The 21159-nt window shown below is 38.7% G+C and overlaps 3 protein-coding genes across 8 annotated transcripts; 2 read left to right on the forward strand and 1 right to left on the reverse strand.

Annotated features, from left to right (window-relative positions):
• The first annotated feature begins 715 nt into the window (after positions 1 to 715).
• On the forward strand, positions 716 to 9580 carry LOC106700472 (midnolin). Of its 2 annotated transcripts, none has more exons than XM_023334773.1 (7): positions 716 to 3114; positions 3290 to 3377; positions 3480 to 3536; positions 5245 to 5736; positions 5845 to 5938; positions 7117 to 7377; positions 7765 to 9580. In XM_023334773.1, exons 1-7 carry the CDS (start codon positions 2906 to 2908, stop codon positions 7935 to 7937), a joined length of 1374 nt encoding a protein of 457 aa, XP_023190541.1. In that variant the 5' UTR covers positions 716 to 2905; the 3' UTR covers positions 7938 to 9580. The 2 variants fall into 2 exon arrangements, with proteins under 2 accessions (XP_023190541.1, XP_014331490.1); XM_014476004.2 differs by having other exon boundaries at positions 719 to 3114; positions 7117 to 7350.
• Positions 9581 to 12965: 3385 nt separating this feature from the next.
• cirbp (cold inducible RNA binding protein) lies at positions 12966 to 17203 on the forward strand. Of its 5 annotated transcripts, XR_312682.2 has the most exons (8): positions 12966 to 13061; positions 13698 to 13810; positions 13919 to 14025; positions 14120 to 14258; positions 14333 to 14465; positions 14544 to 14602; positions 16831 to 16925; positions 17017 to 17203. XR_312682.2 is itself a non-coding variant. In XM_005797106.3 (7 exons), exons 2-7 carry the CDS (start codon positions 13711 to 13713, stop codon positions 15111 to 15113), a joined length of 552 nt encoding a protein of 183 aa, XP_005797163.1. In that variant the 5' UTR covers positions 12966 to 13061; positions 13698 to 13710; the 3' UTR covers positions 15114 to 15935. The 5 variants fall into 5 exon arrangements, 4 of the variants coding, with proteins under 4 accessions (XP_005797163.1, XP_005797164.1, XP_005797165.1 ...); XM_005797106.3 differs by lacking the exons at positions 16831 to 16925; positions 17017 to 17203 and adding an exon at positions 15100 to 15935; XM_005797107.2 differs by lacking the exons at positions 16831 to 16925; positions 17017 to 17203 and adding an exon at positions 15647 to 15935.
• Positions 17204 to 18097: 894 nt separating this feature from the next.
• Positions 18098 to 20725, reverse strand: ndufa13 (NADH:ubiquinone oxidoreductase subunit A13). The gene is made up of 5 exons (XM_005797109.2): positions 20586 to 20725; positions 19251 to 19329; positions 19101 to 19172; positions 18950 to 19019; positions 18098 to 18327 (listed from the first exon to the last, which is right to left on the reverse strand). The coding sequence occupies exons 1-5, from the start codon at positions 20677 to 20679 to the stop codon at positions 18208 to 18210; spliced, it is 435 nt and encodes a 144-aa protein (XP_005797166.1). The 5' UTR covers positions 20680 to 20725; the 3' UTR covers positions 18098 to 18207.
• Between the last annotated feature and the right edge of the window lie 434 nt (positions 20726 to 21159).

The following is a 21159-nucleotide window of genomic DNA, read 5'->3' on the forward strand; positions in this document are numbered from 1 at the left end:
AAAAAAAAAAGAGGGACCACAGAGGGAATCCTTCATAAGTTCAGCAAATATTTAAATGACATTTAGGAATTTGATGAGATCTTCTGATGAGATGATTTCAAACCTATGCTGCTACTAGCACTTGATTGATCTTTGAAGGCAACATGAAATCAGAAGAATCAAACCCAACCCGTCTGCCCTGAACAAACATGTAAGGTAAGATATGGGAGGGTGGTGACGCAGGCGAGAAAGCCGGAGTGTTGCTGCTGCAGCTATTTTTGGCTGCGAGGAACCATAAATCAGCTCCATTTCTCCGCCCTCACTCACTTCCTACGTCACGTTTTACTCCAAGCTCTTCTCTCTGCTCTGCATCATATGACCTCACTGCTGAAAATGTGAGAGACTGCAGAATACTAAGTGCTTTCTGTGTACATCTCCTGCCAACGACTGAACCATGAAACTGGGCAAGACTCAGATATGCAGCTAAAATCTTCACTATGCTTTTCTGTGCACAATACCAGCCGGGCAATGTATGCAAATCTGGAATTTTCATGGCAATTGATAAATTAAAAGGGTAACTTTTCAATGCACCCCCACAATATGACAGTTTTTTTGTTATGGCTTTATTGCAAAGTTTCACTTTACCAAAATAGTACACAAAGTGGTACACTTGTTAAAAAGAAAAACCTTCACAAAAGAGTGGCACAGTTGCTAAACATGATGAAAGCCGTAGTTACAGCTCCATATCTAAACTTCTGAATGTTGCAGTGAAATGGAAGAACCTCATTCCCTTCACTTTTTCTCTCATTAAATTCCTGATAGAGTCAAAAGAAAACAAAAAAAGAACAAAAACTGCTTTACAAGAGCAAAAGAGCATTTACTGAGAGCTTCCAAAAGACCTAAAATAACTTGTCACATAAAAGTAATAAGTAATGGACTTAACTTCAGTGGTCCCTATACACACTCTCTGCACAAGACTCCACTGCTGAAGAAAAAGTATGTTGAAGCCTGTTTAAAGTTTGCAACAGAACATCTAGATAAACCAGCAAAATACTACGGGAATATAATCTATTTAGATTCTATTTAGAGTATATTTAGATTAGGCCAGTGCTGAGCTATTTTGATTTCACCATTTTTGGAGGACAAATTGTTCCACATATCACTCTGAAAACTCCCCACAAAAAGTGAAGTTTGTAGACGGGAGCATTATGATGTGGGTTACCTTCATATGGTTCTGGCAGGTTCATCTAACTAAAGGAATGCATGATGGAGAAACACACCAACTTTTTGTCACATTTAAAACACAAAGTTCGGGACATATTATTAGGATTTTTGTAAGTCTTTGGAGGTAAGCCTCTACTTTTCCAGGACTTCTCTGGATTCTCATTCATCTTCCCTTCAACTTCAGCTTCTCTGGTCCTGTTGAAGAACAGCAATCCCATGGCATGAGGCTGCCACCACCATGTTTCAAAATGGGACGTACTGTTCCCACCAAATAAAACCTTCTGTGAGTCTACAGGCCACAACAAATTCAATTTATGTCTCATCTGATACAAGCATCCTCCTTGAGGTTTTTGTGTCTCAGTCACTACATTGCTGCGCTCTTTAAGTTGAACTTCTTGTGGCTTACTTTCATCAGTATTCTGGCTATTCTTCCATAAAGTCCAGATTTGTGAAATGCCTGGGTTATTGTTGTATTTTTCAGAAGATTCTCCTACCTAAGCTGTGCATCTCTGCAGCTCCTCTAGAGTTGGCACGGACCTCTTGACTGCATCTCTGTTTAAAATGCTGCCCTATCCAGCCAGTTTGTTTAGATTTTGCAGTTGTATCATACATTAGCATTTTCTGATGATAGATTGAAAATGAACATTGGCCCATGAGATGTTGAAAGCTTGGGATATTATTTTAGAGCCTATCTCAGCTATTTTTAACTTTTTAAAGACTATATCCATGACCTGCCTGGTGTGTCCTTTGGTCTATTTCTTGGTCTATAACAAACCTCTGAGATCTCCACAAACATTCATGACATTTGATTACACACACCTGGCGGTTACAGGCAGACTTCGTTTACCAATTTGGTGGTCTATGAAGGCAGTTGATCGCACCAGATTTTATTTAGGGGTATCAGAGTAAAGGGAACATAAACACAAGTACACAATGCTTTTTTAAATTAAAAAAAATATATATTCTGCCACAAAAAAAACAACATTGAGGTTTATCGTCGTTTATTGTGACAAAAGTTCAACAAGTAAATAATTCCAATGGTGTGCCACAAAATACATTTTTTAGTTGTTCAACAGGTACAAGCGGAAGGATGTGCAGTGTCAGCGAGAGACTTTACTCCATATATACAAAACAACAACAAACTCAAACGTAAAAATTGTAAACTGTGGAGGTGATCTAGTTAACTGCGGGGGTTATTAGTCATTTCTGTTTTATAAAAAAAAAAAAAAAATCTATTTCAATTTTTTCCTTGTGAACTGCAGACAATCCCTAGATATTTAAAGTATGTTTTATGAGAAAAACGGACATTTCCACATAGTGACATCCTGTACGAACCTGATTATGTTGCATCATTTATGAATGGTGAGGAAAGAACAAACATGGGTGGAGCAGTGTAGACACAACGGTATCGGATTGGACAAACTGCTTCCTCAGTAGTGTTGTAGCGCTCACTGATTGGCTGCTGGTTCCAGTGGGCGGGGCTTATTCCTAACAAGGATACGTTTTACTCTTAGCTTAAATCGGCTCTGTCACACTCAGAAAAAGCAGCTGTCACACCGTGTGCTGCAGTTAAATCGCTTGTTTTTGGAGTTTTAGAACATGTCTAACCACGGATGAAGTAGTCTGGCGATTCAGTTCGATTGCAGCTGCTTGTTTTCACCAGGGTTTAATTTTTAAAGACCGACTAAAGCAGTGACTCTGCATGGAGCAGCCGAAGACGCAGCGTCGGGGCTTCCCTACTCCACAGCCTGCAGGCGGGGAGCCACCGATGCGTTTGACCATCACTTCAACAACCGGCTGCCCGGTGGAGCTCAGTGTCCAGCGGGGAGAGACTGCGGAGGGGCTGAGGAAGCTCATCTCCCAGAAACTGGGGCTGCAGACAGACAGAATCATAGTGGTGCATAAAGACAGGTAGGTTAGCTCTGACTGTGTGTGTGTCTATGTGTGAAACCAGTGGGATGCTGGCTTGAGACACTTTACCCGCTTCCACTGCGGCTGGTGGTCGTGAATGGGTGAATGAATGTAGTGTGAAGTATATATGTACAGGTCATTTACCATAAACTTGTACCCTTTTTGTGTTATAAAGCCACCTGACTGCAGGGACACTGATGGAGCAGGGTGTGACAGATGGCAGCAGACTGACTCTGGTCCCAGTTATTGAAACTGGTTCAGTAGTAAGTTTGTCTCCCACGTTCTCTTTTTACAAACATAACAAAATTATATGCAGCCATGAACAAAAACTGAGCTATTTGGGGGATTGCGGTTATTTATTGCAGAGTTCAACTAGAGAGAAGACGGTGATGGACACGTTGGAGAGTTTGACAGAATCCCAGGTGAGAACCTGCATTAGGCGCTAAGCGGACGTTGTTTTATATATAATGAAAAAAATTATTTTCTTGTAAAATATTCTATAATTTTTATTTATAACTGAAACCTGAGCTGAACTGCATGCAGGTGATCTTAATTTGTAATTTAATCTTCGTCTTGCACCAATATTAGCACCACAAGGCTCAGTGTTTGGTACAGTCCAGTTTACTGAATCTGCCCATGCTTCGGTTGAGAAAATGTATATGATCCATAAATTATAAATCTATAATCATTTAATCAGATTAAAAGCTGGTACTACAAACTTGTTGACTTAATGCAGAAAAGAAATATATATATATATATATATATATATATATATATATATATATATATATATATATATATATATATATATATATGTCTTTGGGCTACGTCTTCTTAAGAACAAACTACTTTTTCACTTTGTTATTAAATAAATGAATGTCTGGATGGCATTCATTTGGCTTCAAGTACTAAAATAAAGAAACTTATTATCTCTGACTATATTTTTGACTGGTGTAATATTGCCTGGTCAAATACTTTGGCATTTTAATTGATTTAAAGTCTGTGACTTCAATCATTTGGGCTTACTTTTTAGCATTTAACTGAGTTGTTTCATAACAGATTTGTTGATTTATATGAGTTTTAATCAGAATGTCTATATGATTGGATTGTGTTGAATTTATACAAATTCATTGGATTTGAATATATAAACTTTACACAAAAAATGAGGAACTGTGTGGTATTTTTTTTTAATCTCTCTTAAATTGTACTGCATTTGTAAGGAAAACACAGAAGTGTTGTACCCAAGAAAACTTGACAAACATCTCTGCCAATGCCAAACAGTTTATGGTGGCGGCACTATGATGGTGTGGCACAATACTAATAATGAATGCCATCTGTGTCACCGGAAAAAACAATGATCGTCATCACTGGAGGTAGTCTAGGTTCAGGGGAATGTCAAGATTATAATAATAATAATAATAATAATAATACATTTGAATTATTATGCCCTTTATGTCTTGGGGCAAAAACAAAACTAGCAATTCCAATGGATAAAAAATAATTAAGTAAATGAATAAATAAGAGATTAAAACCAATATCTAAGGAAATAAACCAAAAATGTTGCTAAAAAGAAATGTCTTGATACCTTTTTTAAACAGTCAGTGGATTGTGAAGATTCACAGAGTGTCACGGCGTGTCATAGACGGCAGTAGAGAAGGCCCTACCTCTACCATGGTTCTCAGTTTGGTTTTGGGTATAAGGAGTGGAGGGAGCGTGTTGTTGTGTTAAGCAGTTCTTTGACCAAGGTGGGGCCCTTTCCATAGATGCATTGGTGTGTGAGGAGGGAAACCTTGAATTCAATCCTGGTGGAAATGGGAAGCCGTGAGATTCTTTTTGACATCGGGACCATTCTAAATGAAATAAACAGGGTTTCTAACACAACGCAAATTTTCTTTATTTTGTAAATTGCAGCTATAATAATTGATTTATTATGTTTACTATAACAAACTCATGTTTGTTATTTATTATTTCTTTAAACAGAGTTTTGTCCTTCTTTGTCCTCAGATTTTCTCTGAGCAGTTCTTAACTCACTTTCATTGTCAACCAAACAATGGTTTTCTCATCAGCAACTTTTCTATCAAATTCGGAATGAAAATCTTGAAGATTTCTTTTTCCCTGATTATTTTGCAGATAGAGGACTTCCTTTCGGGTCGCCTGCCTCTGACCCTCAGCCTTGGAGCCGGGGCCCACACGATGTATGTGCAGCTCCAGCTGTCGCAGGAGGTCAGGGAGCTCCAGGGGAACATGGACTCAGTGGTTCAGACCAGACTCAAACCTCAAATTGCACAGGCGAACAATGGGAATCTCCTGGAGGCATCCTCTGCAGGGTCCTCCTTAGGATTCACCAGCTCACAGACTTCCTCTCCACCCTTACCCTCGGCTCGCTCAGCATCCTCCCTCCAATGTAGCACTCAGAAACCCAGAACTTCCTTTATCTCGTCCACAAGCGTAGCACGTGAGCACTGCATCGATCCTCCGTTGGTGCGACACTCGCAATCTGACTGCAAACCTGCTTTGCCTTTGGACTCTACACATCCTCCAAATCTACCTCCTGCAGCTACACCAGTCTGTTCATCCAGACCCACCAGTTCTGAACCAGGACCAACTTCAGCCTTCATAGAGGTCTGTGATGATACCTGTTTTCCTCTTCCAATGACTGTAGTTAACAGAAAACATTCAAAATTCACTTTTAGTTTTTTATAGACATTATTGACTTATTTTTTTTAACAGGGAGATGTTCCTGCACATAAGCCACAGCCTCCAGGGGCGGTCATTGACAGCGTCGTGAATCACTCTCCAGGCGTCTTCTCTGGAACGTTTTCTGGTAGGTCTTTGTAGAAACAGCAGTCTGTAAATACATACAGTAGATCCTTCCAAAAGTTATTTTCACATTTCAGGTTAGAAAAGCAAACTTTAACTAAATGTATTGGGGTGGGGGTTTATGTGTTACACCAACATAAAGTAACATATGTGAAGGGGATATAGTTTTTTTTACTAACTTAAATCTGAAAAATATGGCACAGTTATGGATTCTGTTCCGTTTATTCTAATACTTAATAAAATTTGACACAACACCTCTGGAAGTCATTTACTTAATAAACAGAATCCTGTGTGTGTAGTTTAATCATGACACAGATCCATGATTCATGCTGTGGAGCTGTTCAGTAAAGGCTTCAGAGTTCATTAGTGAACAAACATGAAGACCAAAGAGTGCAGCAAGCAGATCAGGGAGAAACCCTAGGAGAAATCTGAACTAAGTTTGTGTTTAGAACATCTTAAAGAACACTATCCAGTCTATCTACTGAAATTACTGTAGAGAGATTTTGGGACAACTACAAACCCACCAAGACATGGCTGTCACGTAAACTAGGAGAGGAAAGGAGAGCACATAGCGAGGCCACCAAGAGGCCCATATTATCTCTAGAGAAGCTGCAGAAACCCACAGCTCAGGAGTCAGAATCTGTCATCAGGAGCCCTATTATTCATGCACTTTATGATCCTTGCCTTTAGGAATGAGCAGTAAGAAGAAATCCAGATTCAACATGCAATGCAAAAGATTATATCTGGCAGGAAACTAGAACTGCATATCACCCTGAAAACGCTGCGAAATGTGGTGGCAGCATCATGCTGTGGAGATGATTTTCCTCAGTGAAAACAGGAAAGATCGTCAGGATGATGAAGCACATTTTTCAGACTTCATTATTAAAAATGTTGATCATTTTCCATCCTCTGTGTTGCAATATGATATATCACATAAAATCACAATAAATGACATTGATTTGTGTGGTTATAATATGATACTTAAACTTCAATGGGCACTTTAAAAATGTGCCAGACTTTTTTCTTTTTAATGTAATCAAAATGAATAAATAAACATTGTAACAAGTTTACCAAGAAGGTGAAAGTTTACACAAACTGTTACCAAAGACCTAGCTCGACAGCTTTTACCATTTTATCTGTATATCGATCATTAATATTTCTAATAATTTACAATCCTATCAGGGACTCTGGCCCCGTGCAGTCATGGAGGCATCACTCATCCTCGTCGCGGCATCGCCATCATTCTCCAAATCCTCAACGACTTGCTCAGAGCTGCCTGTCACCACCAGGGGGCGCTGCTTCCCCCTTTATGTAACGAGTGCACTGCCTCAAACCTTCCAGGCAGCCATCTCACCGCAGAGGATCCCTGCATGGGAAGAAACAGACAAACACCAACCCAAAGCACAGCGCGCAGCGGTAAACTAACATTTGATGCAAAATTTGGTATGCTGATCCACTGTTTTATTGTTGTCAAATTATAACAAATATCATCTGAAAGCCATTTTTTTTTATTTAGACAAACTGGTCCAGTTTAGACTCAATGTCAATTTGTATTAATTAATTTTATTCCAAAACTATCCAATCATCTACGTAATTACATGTTTAAATACATTATTTCGAATATTATTATAAGATTTTCAGCTAAAGTGTTCAATTAGTCCATTTTCCAACAGAAATGTGTAAACAAATTCAAAATTTTGAATGCTATATATATAGATATATATATATATAAACGTGCAATTTCACTCTTTGCAAATTAATTCTATAAAACCTATTTGTTTTCACACACATGCATTGAGTATAACACAGTTTTTTTCCTTCTCTCTCCAGGAGGGGATGCGAGTCAGACGCTTCACTCTTCTGAAGAGAATAAGACGATGCACTGCAAGATGGAGCGCCTGCAGCTTCTGATGCATCAGAGGCGTCGCCATAGGCGGATTCGTAGGTGTTCTCTCCTCCATGGATTCGCTCAACCAAACCAGCACCGGCTCCACCGTTCCTAGTGTACGCAAACAGCTCACTGTGATTTCTTCTTGTAGCTATTTGAACAGAAGGAAACATGTTCATAATATGCAGTACATAAAACCAGAGCAGGTTTTTTCTGTTTATAGTGACGTATATTAGACATACAAAAACGTATAAGGTTTATACAGCTCTTTTCCTGCGTCCGTTTACCGAGCATGATGGGGATAGCTCTTTATGTAGTATAACATTACAGAAAGTTCTTTTTTGTTTGTTTGTTTCTCTGTTCTACATTTTTTTAGAGTTTAGTTACTGTGAGCAGAATGCATAAGTACTTCTGATAAAGAGGGTTTCTGTCAGCTCTGTGGGCCTTGGGGGCTTGTTATTCTCTGAACGCAAAACAAATAGCAAATCAACCTTGAAAATGATGCAGGACTATGTCGTTTTTAACTCATGAGTTGTGCCTTACAACAACATGCAGTATTTACAGATGGTCCTTCTAGTTTTCCTCCTTCACCAGTAATACTATCCTTAGCTCATGAAATATACATTATGTTTTCCTCCTCATCCTTAAAGGGATATTTTAGGATTTTTAAATTGAGGGTTTTTAAGGTTTTACTATCTCAACTGAAGTTAATAACCCTTCTTATTTAGTAGAATCTTTGCAAACATGTTTTCAAATAACGCCAGGATTATGTGTGCAGGTTAGAATTTAAAACAATTAGTGTTCTAGAGCCTTACTGAAATCCCTTTAAAAAAGGGATTAATCAATAAAATTGATTAATATTAAAATATTCTTATATTCCTAACAAGCCTCAATGGTCATTGTTACTGTAGGACATGATATTTTCACAATCAAAAATGACGACAGAAAATATTCTGCCTTGAAACAAAACATTCAACTTGTTTTATTTCTAAATCTTTGGTGGAAATAACCTTGAAAATGATCATTGGGGATGTGTTTGTGCATAAAATAAGCTGATTTTTAGTTTCTAGCTCATTGAAAATACATTATTTTTTTTAAAAGTCGTTTATGTTCTGTAATCAGAACATGCTTCAGGAGGATCATTGGTGGCGCACCGCCTCCAGCCTACGCTGCTCGTGTACATCAGCTTCTTTGTAAATAACCACTTGATGGCTTGACATTTCATATGAGCATTTGCATAAACTTCTACCACGTTTATGAGACTTGAGTACTTTTAAGCTAGAAGTGTACTTATGTCGTGGCTCCTCTTGGGCCAGCATTAGGTTCAGCCTCCAGGTCTGTCTAATCTGATTATTGAACGGATACTAGAAGGGTTGTATTATATATTTATAATATATTAGCAGCTCAAAATCTTTGACGGCAACTTTAGTTTTAAAATCTTGAATTATCCCTTAAAATATGCATTGATATGTCTGTGTTGGTTTCTGGTTTACCTTCACGCTGTAATTCCTGTAATGTGAACGACACAGTCCAAACACTGTGACTTGTCTTCTTTGACATACTGTTCTGTAAATTTTATGTAAATATTCTACTTGGTGATGTAGTTTGAGTTAATTTTAACTTCAAAAAGTTGAGATTTATCTGTGACTAGATGAGATCAATGTATTTGATCAGGTGACTTACCTCTTTCATGTTTATTAAAGAGTGTGCCTCTTACAACTGACCACAACTCTAAGCAATATATTGCCTTATCGTGAATGTTAAGAGTCTGTGTCATCTTTGGAGAATATTCCCTTTAAAAATGAAGAAGAGCATATACACAATAATAAAAACAGAGACTTAATAAAACCTTGAAAAGACTTTATTAGTTCATTCGACTGTTCTATGTGGAGTTCACCCTTTCATGTTGAGACATTTATTGGAAGAATCAACTGGTTTTTGTGATATTTGTTGACTGAAGGAGTGTCCTCTACGTGCTATTCTGTGTCTTTTTCTCTACCTCTTTTATCTGCTTACACGCACATTATTCCACGCTTACATAACCATAATATAAGACTGGCGTCAGTCACACATAGCATTAGATAAAACTGATAAGGATTGTCAACACTTTTTGGCGAGGGTGGGGAACAAGGAATAGATCAAATCAAAACTGGCTCTTCATCCTTTATGTCATTCAGTGTCATCTTAAAGGTGTGCTGAGTGGTGGACTGTGACTGTATCGCTGCTCCAAAATGAGTTTGTGTTATACACTGCATCATTTGACATTAAATCTTTTTATATATAGTTAGCAAGATCGTCACTTCTTTACGTTGAAAGACAAATCTCTGGTCTGGAAAAAGATCTCCAGGTGAAAATTCTTTTTAAAAGTATTTAAAGGAATATTCAACTGAATGAATATTTTAAAGAATATTCTTACCATAAAAGCAAAGAATGCATATTTGTATATTCTCTGTCTCACTGACAGTGTTTATTGCTTTGCTTCCTGTGTGTTCACGCATGTGAAACGCACAGGAGATTTTTCTGCTGGGTTTTAGTGTGTTGGAAAGAAAGACATCCATTTCCTCCTACACTCTCCTTCATACTCCTCCTCCTTTTAGCACTGCAGAGAGAAGCTCCCCTCCCCCACACCTTTTGTCACAATCCCTGCCCTGTGGTGAAAAGACAAATCTCATTTGTAGTGTGACATGCAAATACCAAGTCTGAGCCAGACTATTCTTCATTAGCATTCAAAGTGTGGATTTTGTTCTTTTTCGAGGAGAACCTCCCAGATCTCCTTCAATCCCAGGATATATTTTTAGCTCTCGGCAGTGTGGCTATTAGGCTAACGCTAGCAACATACATGCTTTGCTTAAATAAAGAGAAACACAGGTTTGTCTAAATCCTGCCATTCATAGCTGTTCATAACACTCTCCTGCCTCATTACTGGGGTGGATCAAAAGTGATGAACACCAAGCGTTGCGAACAGCATCGAGAATACAGATGGCGTTGTAGGTGGAGCTCTGCTTATAGAGACAAATCAGTTGCACTGAGAGGAGCTGCAGCAGCCGGGGGTGTGCTGATAACTGATAAAACACATGAGCATGAATGAAAATACTGTCTGGGCTTTGTACCCAGTGTTAGAGAGGTGACATTATGCTCTGTAAAATGAAGACTATGTGTCACAGAGGCCCTAAAAACAAGAAATGCATTGGTTAAAACCAAAGCAGGGCTGGTTTCAGGTTAAAGGACCATCGCTCAGAGGACTACAGCTTTTGGAGAGGAGAGAGGCTGATTTCTGTGCAAACCTGAACAGCCAGTTTTCAACCAACGGCTCTGTTTGAATGTTGAGAGACCTGAAAGGCCTTTTCAAATGCAACTACATCTCTGCAGGATAGCAACAACTGGCTGATGACCCTCTGGTTTATTGTTAGGCTTCTCACCCCCACGTCCTGTCTTTTTTTTTTTTTTTTTTTTACAGAGACAGCTGCAGAGAGACAGAGCTGAAACTCCTGGGGGTGGTTTTACATACTGAAGCACTGAGAAAGAGCAGTGAGACTGTAACCAAAATTAGTCAAAACAAGGTCATCTGATATGCAACACATTTGATTCCCCAATCTACACTGTCTTGAAAAAGTATAAATGTGCATTTTTATTTTGTCAAACTTCTGCATCACTCTACTCCCAAGTATTTTATTTATTTTGATAGACAACATTCTGAAAATTGTTTAGGGCTAAGAAAATGATTCATGCTTTACATTGATTTTTTAAACAAAAATAAAGAACAACTTGTAATTCACCCTGGTTAGACACAACTAAATAAAACCAGAACCTCTCCTGCTTGGTGAATAGAGTTCACATATGTCCTAACTAATCCATAGTTCGCTGTTGTTTCCTCCTGCTGCTTGGGAGAGTGTCTCCAGTGTTTAATATTTTTTGCCCTTGGTATAAAACTGTTATGTGGTCTGCCTGCTGATGGAGATTTAATCTGACCTGTTCACGGGTTTCTGATCTTGTGGCTCTCATATCATGTGCATGGTATAAAATAAACAGTGCTTGGCAATATTTTTTGTATTTTAAGTAGTAACCACAGTTTTTCAATTTTACACTAAATGCCAAAACAACCTGCTCCAAATATCAATTGCCATTTTAGTTGCTAATATTTGGTGGCCATTGTAGCTTTTTAATGTTATGGATGCTTTTAGAGATTCGTTTACTTCACACACTGCCACGTTGGTTATTGGTCTTCATGAAAATTTACAAATTGATCAGGTCTTGCTGCTTGAGTTCACATAATCTAACCAAAAGAAAAGGAAACAAACAAACAGACAAACAAACAAAAAAAATAACAATTCTAAGAGGGGAACCCTTAAATTCATATTTTTAGTTAATGTAGGGAAATGCCAGTTTGTGTAGCATACACATAATATCTAAGAGATTTGTTTTCTTTTTCATATTAAATATGACACAGATGAAGATAACAGTGAAGTTTCCAATCCTCATTTCACAGGCAAGTGGATTATAACAAAGTTCATGACTGACACCACCCAAGAGAAAGAAGGAAAAACACGTACAAATGCTGTATATTATTATCAAATAGAATATATGTAAGAGAGAGAAGAAACACGAGATATCTCAACATGTTTTATATATACTGTATATATATATATATATATATATATATATATATAAAAGACACTGTGTAAAATAGGCAGACAATGGAAAACAAAATGCTAACACTTTCATACACAAACACATTTGTCGCGGTGACAAAATGACAAATGGGTATTCCAAAATGGGACTTTTGTGTTTTTTGGACAATAAAGAAGTTGGATCAATGAGGTTTGCAAAATGGAGGGAACATGAGGGCGAGAAGTCACGGGAAAAAAAAACACCGCCCCTATAATTACCACCCAGAGATTCGAAATGATAAATGTAATTATGCTACTAAATAGTTTGCACACAACAAATATGGTGGACACTATGAAGAACAGTTGAGGTTTGAGTGCGAAAAGTGGAAAGACTTCTCGTTCCGTAATCGAAACGAAGTGTTTTCAGCATGCCGACAAGTTGTTTTTCAGCCTGGATTAGTAGTTGTTCAATGCGCTGAACGGGAGATGGCAGTAGAGCTACCATACTGTTCAACAGCAGAAGAAGTGTTCTGAGCCCAAGCTATAAAAAGGGGCGCCTCCCCTTTCCCGGTCTCACTCGTCTCTAATCGGCACCGCTTTACGTTCTCCTGTTCTCCACATAAGGACAAAAGGTATTCGCGCCGTTCGCATTTACTGTAATTCTGATATTTACGTAGGGGGAGGTCGACCGTTCTGCATTTATCATTGTATTTTGATGTAAGGTATTGGTGTGTTTGAAAGATGTTATATTTTTAGTAAACGTTAAAGATTAAAATTCTAAAATTTGTTGTATTCTTCGTACAGAACATATGAGAAAACCAGACCAGGCAATTCTTAGCCGGATTTGGTTGTTTTGAATACTTGTGTAACCCTAAAAGTAGGGCAGCGTGCTGCACTTAAGTAGGTCACTAAGACAAAGACCAGCCCGGTTACACAAAATGGCGACGAGGAAAAACCCGGTTAATGGCTAAATCAAACAAAGGCATCCCTTGTTATGAAATCGAAACGATGTTGGGTTTTAATGAGGATAATTAGGTTTACACCGTATATTTCCCACATTTTATTAGCTAAAAAGGCATTTGTATTACTTGGAAAAAACGCGGTGAGCGTCTGACGAAAAAGTGCGCAACTGCCAGGCGCCATTTTGTAACTGACCTACTTTCTGTTAAAGCTGCGTCATGGTGGCTGCTGTTTACTCGACGAGGCTGGAATGCGACTTGTGGGATTTTCTTTAACACTCTTAATATTTTTTTTTAAACCTCTTTCAGTTACTTTGTGAAAATGTCGGATGAGGGTAAGCTGTTCATCGGAGGGCTGAGCTTCGAGACCAACGAAGATTCTTTGGCTGCAGCTTTCGGCAAATATGGAACCATCGAAAAAGGTAGCATATTTAGATGGATTTATGTAACCGTATTCTATTCTGGAAAAGGGTTTCATTATATATTAAATGTAAGTTTAAAACTTAAAAAATATATATATATTTTTTTAGTTGACGTAATCAGAGACAAAGAGACCGGAAGATCTCGTGGCTTTGGCTTTGTGAAATACGACAATGTTGAGGATGCTAAAGATGCTCTGGATGCCATGAACGGAAAGGTAATTTTTATGCCTTCATATACCACCCTAGCCGTCTGCAATTTAATATTTTAAGACACAAAAGCTTATTTTTGTATCATTTAATGCCCTGCAGACACTTGATGGACGGGCAATTCGAGTTGATGAGGCAGGAAAGGGTGGCCGCTCCAGAGGAGGCTTTAGCTCTGGCCCACGTGGAGGCAGGTTCAACTCTGGTGGCCGTGGGGGGAGGGGACGTGGCTTCTCCAGTCGCGGTGAGTATTACAACCAAACTAATTCACTTTTTTTTCTCTCTCCTTTGTATGTAATATTTGCTCTGTGCATTTAGGTGGCAGCTACGGCGACAGAAGCTACGGTGACAGAAGCTACGGCGACAGAAGCTTTGGTGGTGGAGACAGAAGCTTTGGTGGCGGTGGATACAGAAGTGGAGGATATTCCTCAGGTGGTTACAGGGACAACAGGTAAGTCTGCTAACCAGCCTTTAAATGGCAATATCTACAAATGATAAAGACAGTAAAACATACTTTGTCATCTTTTAGGGGACAGGGTGGATATGGAGACCGCTCTGGATCCTATCGTGACAGCTATGACAGCTATGGTAAGCATCTTTTATGATACTTAAATGTAGCTATTTTTGTGGGCTGTCAAACCTTAAGTGATACCATATGTTGTAGTGCTGTACTAAAGATGTTGACAACTTGCCATAGCACAAATTTGGAGGATTTTTAAAAAAAGTTCTTTCAAACTGCCATATTTAAGTAGTATTAAGGATACCTTTTGTAGCCCTAATATTTAAGACTCATGTGTGCCCCTCAGTTCTGTACCTGAGCCCAAGATCAAGCCTCATTGCATACAGTTGCCTGTCTTTGCTGTCCCGTTCCACACTGAAAGAGGCTGGCGGAGACATTTAAGCTCTAAGGCAGATGACAATGCCACCTTCAAAAGTCGCTCACTTCTCAACTGATGGAGCCCTTTGAGCAAAAAAAAAAAAAAAAGGGAGGGTTGTAGCACTAGCTCTAGTGGGTTGAATGGATATTGTGAAACACCAGTGTCAACATTCAGTGTCTTTACCTGTGCCCACTTCTTATCCTCCAGCGACACACGAGTAAACCTCCCTGATTCAAGATTCATCACTTGGCTGGCCGTATTTGAAAGCTGTGCTCCTCAAGGAAAAAAACATGTCCACGTGTATTATGTAGTTCTGTTGTAGAAGCTTGGCATCTGACTTAAATGTAGCCATGAGTTTTGGTTATTTCTCAACCATGTTACAAATTATAATTTACTAGTCTTGCTCAATTGACCACTCCCATCGTTCAAAACATCTGTATGATCTCACTACTGTACGGTCCCCTTCTTTTATTACGTGGGGATAAAGCAGCTATCCACATTGCTTTCTGTCGATCAGTTAATCAGCTAATTTCTTTTGTCCAGCACTTTAAAGTGTTTTGTTTTTTTATAAGATCTTAATGGGGCTTTTTTGTTATCCTTGTTGATAAACTGACCTACCTCCTACCAAATCTTTAAACTGAGGAAAGAACTAGCATACTCAGATTAACCTTTGGGGGATTTTATTGTTAAATTTCTTAAACTATTGAGAACCTTAGCTTACCCAAGGCTCATTTTGTGTTCAATCTCCCAAAAGAGTGAATTCCTGGTGAACTACACATCCGAAGTGGCCGGCTGTTCATGAAGTTGCAAAATGCAGCATGCTACAGTCTGCCCAAGGTATCTTCTGTGCTCTGCTCAACATCTGCATCTTAACTGTGCTGTAAATGGACTCTTGTTTAAAGTGATCAGAAAATGTAACTTCGTTACCAGAGTAAACTGAACGGGAACAGTTTTTTTGTACTTTATGTTCTTTGTATGATCCAAGATTTTTTTTTTCTTTGTCAGTTTGGCTTCATGGAGCCTATTAAAACAATGTGAAATGATCCTGATTCCGTTGCCTCTTCAAAATGATCACATGGGAAATGTTAAGGTGGTGGCTAACTCGTTGCTGCGTGGGAACACTGTTTTATTCCCAACATCACTTAAAATGGATGTTGTGGAAGGGCACTAAAATTTGGCTTTCTTCCATGAAAGATTAACTTGTGCAGCTGCTTAATTTCTATCATGTAAGGTTAGGCAAATTTTCTTTTGATCAAGTGCCTCTTGTACATTTGTTAAGGGAATTTGATTTAAATCCTATCAAGTGAGTTCAAACTTCCAGTGAAATTACAATTGAAAGTGACACGAGTTTTCAAGCCATCAGCTGGTGTCCTGTCAATGCTTCAGTATGTTCCAAGACCTCAGCTCCTTCAAAAACCTACAAGTCCTTGGAGAGAAGTGTTGCGCCTGCCAACAAGTGCTCAAAGATGAAAAGCTGCTCTTGCCTATATCATAAATGAAGAAAGTAGGCCAGTGCACGTGAGGTAAAAATCTCCTTTTGCTTTGCTCACATCCTTGAAACGCAGTTCTCATTGTTTCCATGAATACCTACAATTGTGTAAAGTCCTGTGCTTCAGATGTCTCCTGCAACCATGCCATGGCCTCTTCCCCGAATCAGATAATGCCATAATGAGGGAATGTTTTAAGGAAGCTTCCGGATTGTAGCGCTCTAAAAGTCCGCAAACATTTGCCTCTAAGTCACGGATAGAATTGTGCTCGGTCAAGTTCTGTTCACCCCCATTGCTCCTCAAAATTTCCTCCAGTAATAACTTTCCAAGTCACCCATATTACTGCAACCACACTACTGAAATGTCTGTTCTCCTATGGCAAGTTTAAGTGTTGCATGCAGAATCTCGTGCTGCCTGTGTGTTTTTAGGCCTAATTGATGTCTTTCTCTAGGTTGAACTGACCAGCTGAGACTTGACTGGATCTCATCACAGCGTGGTCTGATGGCTACAGCTGGCACAGTGCCTAAAGCAGACTCACCTTAGCAGGTAAAAAAAACAACAAAAACACCACATATAGACCTGTGCAGGTGAAACTACTTAACATTTTGAGTAAACTTGGCATGTTGATGTGTTGCAGGTCGCTATGAAGGAGTGGGTTTGGTGCAGTCGGCACCGAAAAGTACTGAAGGTCCTTTTGGATGGCTTGTCAGAAACTAATGTGTAAAATCTAAGCAACTGTGAAATGTTTGACATCAAAGACGATTGAGACATTCTGCAGCTAATGCTCCCTTTTATTTTTGTAAAATAAAGCTAAGACTAAATTACTTGGTCTTGTTTTCACTTTAAGTATTTATTTTTGTGATACTTGGGGGTTGGAAAAATTAAATGGTTGGGGTTGGAAAAATTAAAAGCCCAAAAGGCTTTTCTACTTAACTTATAAATATGTTTAAGTTTGATGGCCTTCTCATTTGGGAAAACTATTTCCCTTTGATGGGTACCTGGCAAATTAACGGCTGTTGCTATAGTCCAAGAGCATCCCCTCATTGGTTGCTAAGGCAATTGTCCATAGCAACAGATGACTCGATGCTTTGACGTAATCTGTTACCAAGGGTGTTGACCAATAGGTGGAATGTTTGCACAAGTGCAATAATAGGTGGAGGATTTACAACTTTGCAAGTGAGCATCTCATCAGTCCTGATTTCTCTCATTAGTCTGCAGTGTTTATACTAGATGGGCAGTTTATTTGTAAGACGGGCAGAAGCCAGTTGACAGGCTGGGTGCTTTCAAAATCTCAATTTATCCTGTTGCACTCGACTGGATTTAGTGGCATCACCATCAAGTTTTGCAATTCTAAGCACTCGAATCTTTACAGATTTGTGAAATTTTGACACCTGTCATGCTTTTCAAAAAGCTCAAGTCTACTGCATTGAAAAGTGTATTCCTTTTTTTTAATCAGCTCTTCTGGAGCAGAAAACATGCAGGACGGTGATCCTCGAGCACCAGATTTGAAAAACTGATCCAACATCCATCCCACAAACTGACAGCTGCTATATTTAAAGCTGCCCCAGTGCAAATATCTGCCAAAAATGACTATTTTACAATGAAGAAATTAAGAACTCCAGAATAATTTCTTTGAAAAGTGTACTAAATTAAAATGAGAATTTTTTTTTACACCTAAATCAAAGCCAAAGTTTAAAAAAAAAAAAAAAGCATAAGGGTAAAGAAAGAAAGAAACTTTATTATTGAACATTTACAAGCTGAAGTGAGCGAGGGCTCAGGTCCACATGGGCGCTGATGGAGTCTGGGACGATCTTCATCACAGCTGGAATCACACATACCACAGGAAGCCAAAGCGCTTGTGCAAGTACTGCTCACGTGGCCGGAGGCTGAACATCTCGTCTGACAGAGGGGGAACCCAGCGATCGGTGTGGAAGACCCTCTCACCCACCTGCAGGAAACATCACAGCGGCAGATTTTACTGGGACTTGAATTTGAAGTCAGATAAGATTGGAAAACATTGGAGTCAGAATTTTGATGAGATTTTACTGAAAAGGATATATAATGGTCATCTGGTCAATTTGATCTCTTTTCACTCATTTTCTGATGAATTTATGGCGTTCATGAAAGTATTATCATTTTTCCAACCAGAATATTCATGGGTTTAATTCTACCTGGAAAACAATTTACTAAGTGCTGCAGTGTAGTAGAAAAATTAATATACTTATTGATCACCATGTTTACTCAGCTCAATTCTGTGTGATTGAGTCTTCAATTTAAAACGTTTTCAAAATATTGTGGCGTTCAAGTAGGTCATTTATTACAAGAGAAAATAATAAAGATAGTAAAGTACAAATATTAATGTTCCCTTTACCTCACTTCCTGTAGTTTGATCTTAAGATATTGGAATAGAAGGTGCAGCATTGTAAACTTGTGTATGAAAATAAAAGCTAATGCAAGAATTTAGAAGTTTATGCCTGAGAAGTGCATGTGATGCCTCAGAATATTATATAACAGTTATGAAAAATATAATATATATTATAAATATAATCTTGTGGATATATATTCTCTACCTTCCAGCCCGGCACATCTTTCATGATGATTGACTCCTCTTCCAAGTTTTCCCTCAGCATCCTTAAAGTTCTGTGGGAACGAGAAACACATTTTGTTACACGACGATCCGATCCCACTTCTGAACGTCGCCACGCGAGTCCTTGTCCTCACCTTCGGTCGTGCTCTGCCTGAATAAGCGGCATCAGTGCTATCCTCGCCTCCAGCTCCTCGATCAGCAGGCGCCTGCGACACAAACATCACAACCCCGCTGTGGCCATCGCAGACAATCTGACAGGATCCAACACGAGAGCCGTGCCTTACCTCCTCTCCCTGTTCCAGCTAAACATCCGCCAGTAGCCGAACGCCATGATGCCGATCCCGATTCCAAACATACTATACCCTGGTAATTAGAAAAATAAGTCACGCGTTACCTCTTGACTCTCCTCACATTAATTTCAGCTGTTGGAATTCACAAATATAAAATGGATTACTTTGCATTTAATTTAATTTCCCTTTGGGATCAATGAAGTACTTTTTTTTACTGAATTCCACATGTTTATATATGTGCAAATACAATGAAAGATCATTTTTCTTTAAGTAACACTGATGCATTGTGTGTTAACAATGTAGATTAGATTTGACTACTCTAACTTATCAAGCAACACCCCTCCTGTCAACTACAGCATCAAAACAGCCTTATTGTTTATAAAAACAGAGTAAAGGCTTCAAAGACTTTTAAACAATCTCTAATCAATCTAGAATATTTCAGTCCCATTTTAAATTGTCTTAAATATTGGACTTTACACATTTGATCTGATCTACGGACTCAACGTGATGATGATGTCTGCCTGGAAAGCAGTAGTGAACAGTAATATACAAAGATAACAGAACTACACCAGCAGTTTTTAATGAAGATTTTAAGTATTATGAAGAAAAGTTCATTCAAACTGAGGTACACTTAACAGGCAAGGGTGTGGTTAGTTTATTAAACTAAAGGGGAAAAAAAAGCTCATATCAGATCATTTATAGTCTACCAACCGGCATAATACAGAGATTTTTTTTTGACAAAGTTCCCTCTTAATAAGTGCATCATTGTTAGAGACTGCGTGTTGCGTTAAATCCTGGTTATCTTTGCCTGATATTAAAAGTTGTTTGATCCATTAAACTATTGTTCTGTCTTACAATAGACACATTTGGTAGTCGAGATTCATTCAAAGCAGTAATTAAACCGAAGTATTCCAGGAATTTCCTACTGCAATTGAAGTAACCCTCGCTCAGCTGCAGATATGCGTTAAACGAATCAGATCATCACAGTTTTTCACCCCAAACGAAGCTGCATCCTTGAAAGCGACCGAAGTAAACAAAGCAAACATGCTAGCAGTTTAGCAAATCCCATCGCTTAAAGTGTTTTCTTAGAAATGTGTACGTTTAATTCACTGATACATAGCACCGGTGCAAATCATAATACTGTTCCTTTACGGGAGAAGCACAGCTAGATAAAAAAAAAGTACCAACAGCGAGTCTTTCATTTCAGATTGTCTCTATATGAGCTTTATACACCGATCAGTTAGCATGGGCTAATGTTGGGACACTGCAACCTCTCCAGTCGGACTGGAGTTTCTCTGTTTTCCCGGATATAAGAAGGTTTATATGTACCCGATAATCCTCGTTTCGGAAGATTTCTCTTGTAATCAAAAGCAGGATATCCTCCCGAAGGAGGCATGTCCTGCTTCACCTTGGACCCCGCCATCTTGCCCAGGCCTCCTCCTTCACAGACAGGGAGAGTCTTCTTCTTTAATGCACAGAGAACGGACTGCAGATGCGCTCCACATCGCCCCCACGTGTTCGATCAAGAAAAAACATTTTAATGCACGCCAAAGACCAGTGACAAAATTATGTAGATATACAGTATATACTGTAGAGGTGAGCAGAGTAACTAAGAGTCTTACTTGAATATTATGTTAAAATTATGATAATGACGTGGAAACAAAAAAAAGCAATCCAAGTAAAAGAAAAACAATAGTATTGGGCAAAGACAAACAGCATAAACTCAGACTTGATTATAATCAGACTCTCATTTACCTGCAACATGTCCATTAAATCCAATAAGATGGTAACAAGTCAGACAAACCAGGCATGTCTGAAGACTTTATACATCCAGCTAGACATTAACAGATTTAGCAATAGCAGCAGAGCTGAGATGACAGCCAGATGTTCTTTCAGCAACAAA

The sequence above is a fragment of the Xiphophorus maculatus genome, chromosome 6, assembly GCF_002775205.1.
Source record: "Xiphophorus maculatus strain JP 163 A chromosome 6, X_maculatus-5.0-male, whole genome shotgun sequence".
Lineage (NCBI taxonomy): Eukaryota > Metazoa > Chordata > Actinopteri > Cyprinodontiformes > Poeciliidae > Xiphophorus > Xiphophorus maculatus.

What these genes read in the sequence shown, in the direction of transcription:
- LOC106700472 (XM_023334773.1), top strand. Translation starts at nt 2,906, where the DNA reads ATGGAGCAGCCGAAGACGCAGCGTCGGGGCTTCCCTACTCCACAGCCT. An exon ending in TTATTGAAACTGGTTCAGTA is followed by an intron (nt 3,378 to 3,479) that starts GTAAGTTTGTCT and finishes TATTTATTGCAG; the next exon opens with AGTTCAACTAGAGAGAAGAC. An exon ending in CAACTTCAGCCTTCATAGAG is followed by an intron (nt 5,737 to 5,844) that starts GTCTGTGATGAT and finishes TTTTTTTAACAG; the next exon opens with GGAGATGTTCCTGCACATAA.
- cirbp (XM_014476003.2), top strand. Translation starts at nt 13,711, where the DNA reads ATGTCGGATGAGGGTAAGCTGTTCATCGGAGGGCTGAGCTTCGAGACC. An exon ending in TGGATGCCATGAACGGAAAG is followed by an intron (nt 14,026 to 14,119) that starts GTAATTTTTATG and finishes AATGCCCTGCAG; the next exon opens with ACACTTGATGGACGGGCAAT. An exon ending in ACGTGGCTTCTCCAGTCGCG is followed by an intron (nt 14,259 to 14,332) that starts GTGAGTATTACA and finishes CTGTGCATTTAG; the next exon opens with GTGGCAGCTACGGCGACAGA.
- ndufa13 (XM_005797109.2), bottom strand. Translation starts at nt 20,679, where the DNA reads ATGGCGGGGTCCAAGGTGAAGCAGGACATGCCTCCTTCGGGAGGATAT. An exon ending in TCCGAAACGAGGATTATCGG is followed by an intron (nt 19,330 to 20,585) that starts GTACATATAAAC and finishes TCTAATTACCAG; the next exon opens with GGTATAGTATGTTTGGAATC. An exon ending in AAGATGTGCCGGGCTGGAAG is followed by an intron (nt 18,328 to 18,949) that starts GTAGAGAATATA and finishes TGTTTCCTGCAG; the next exon opens with GTGGGTGAGAGGGTCTTCCA.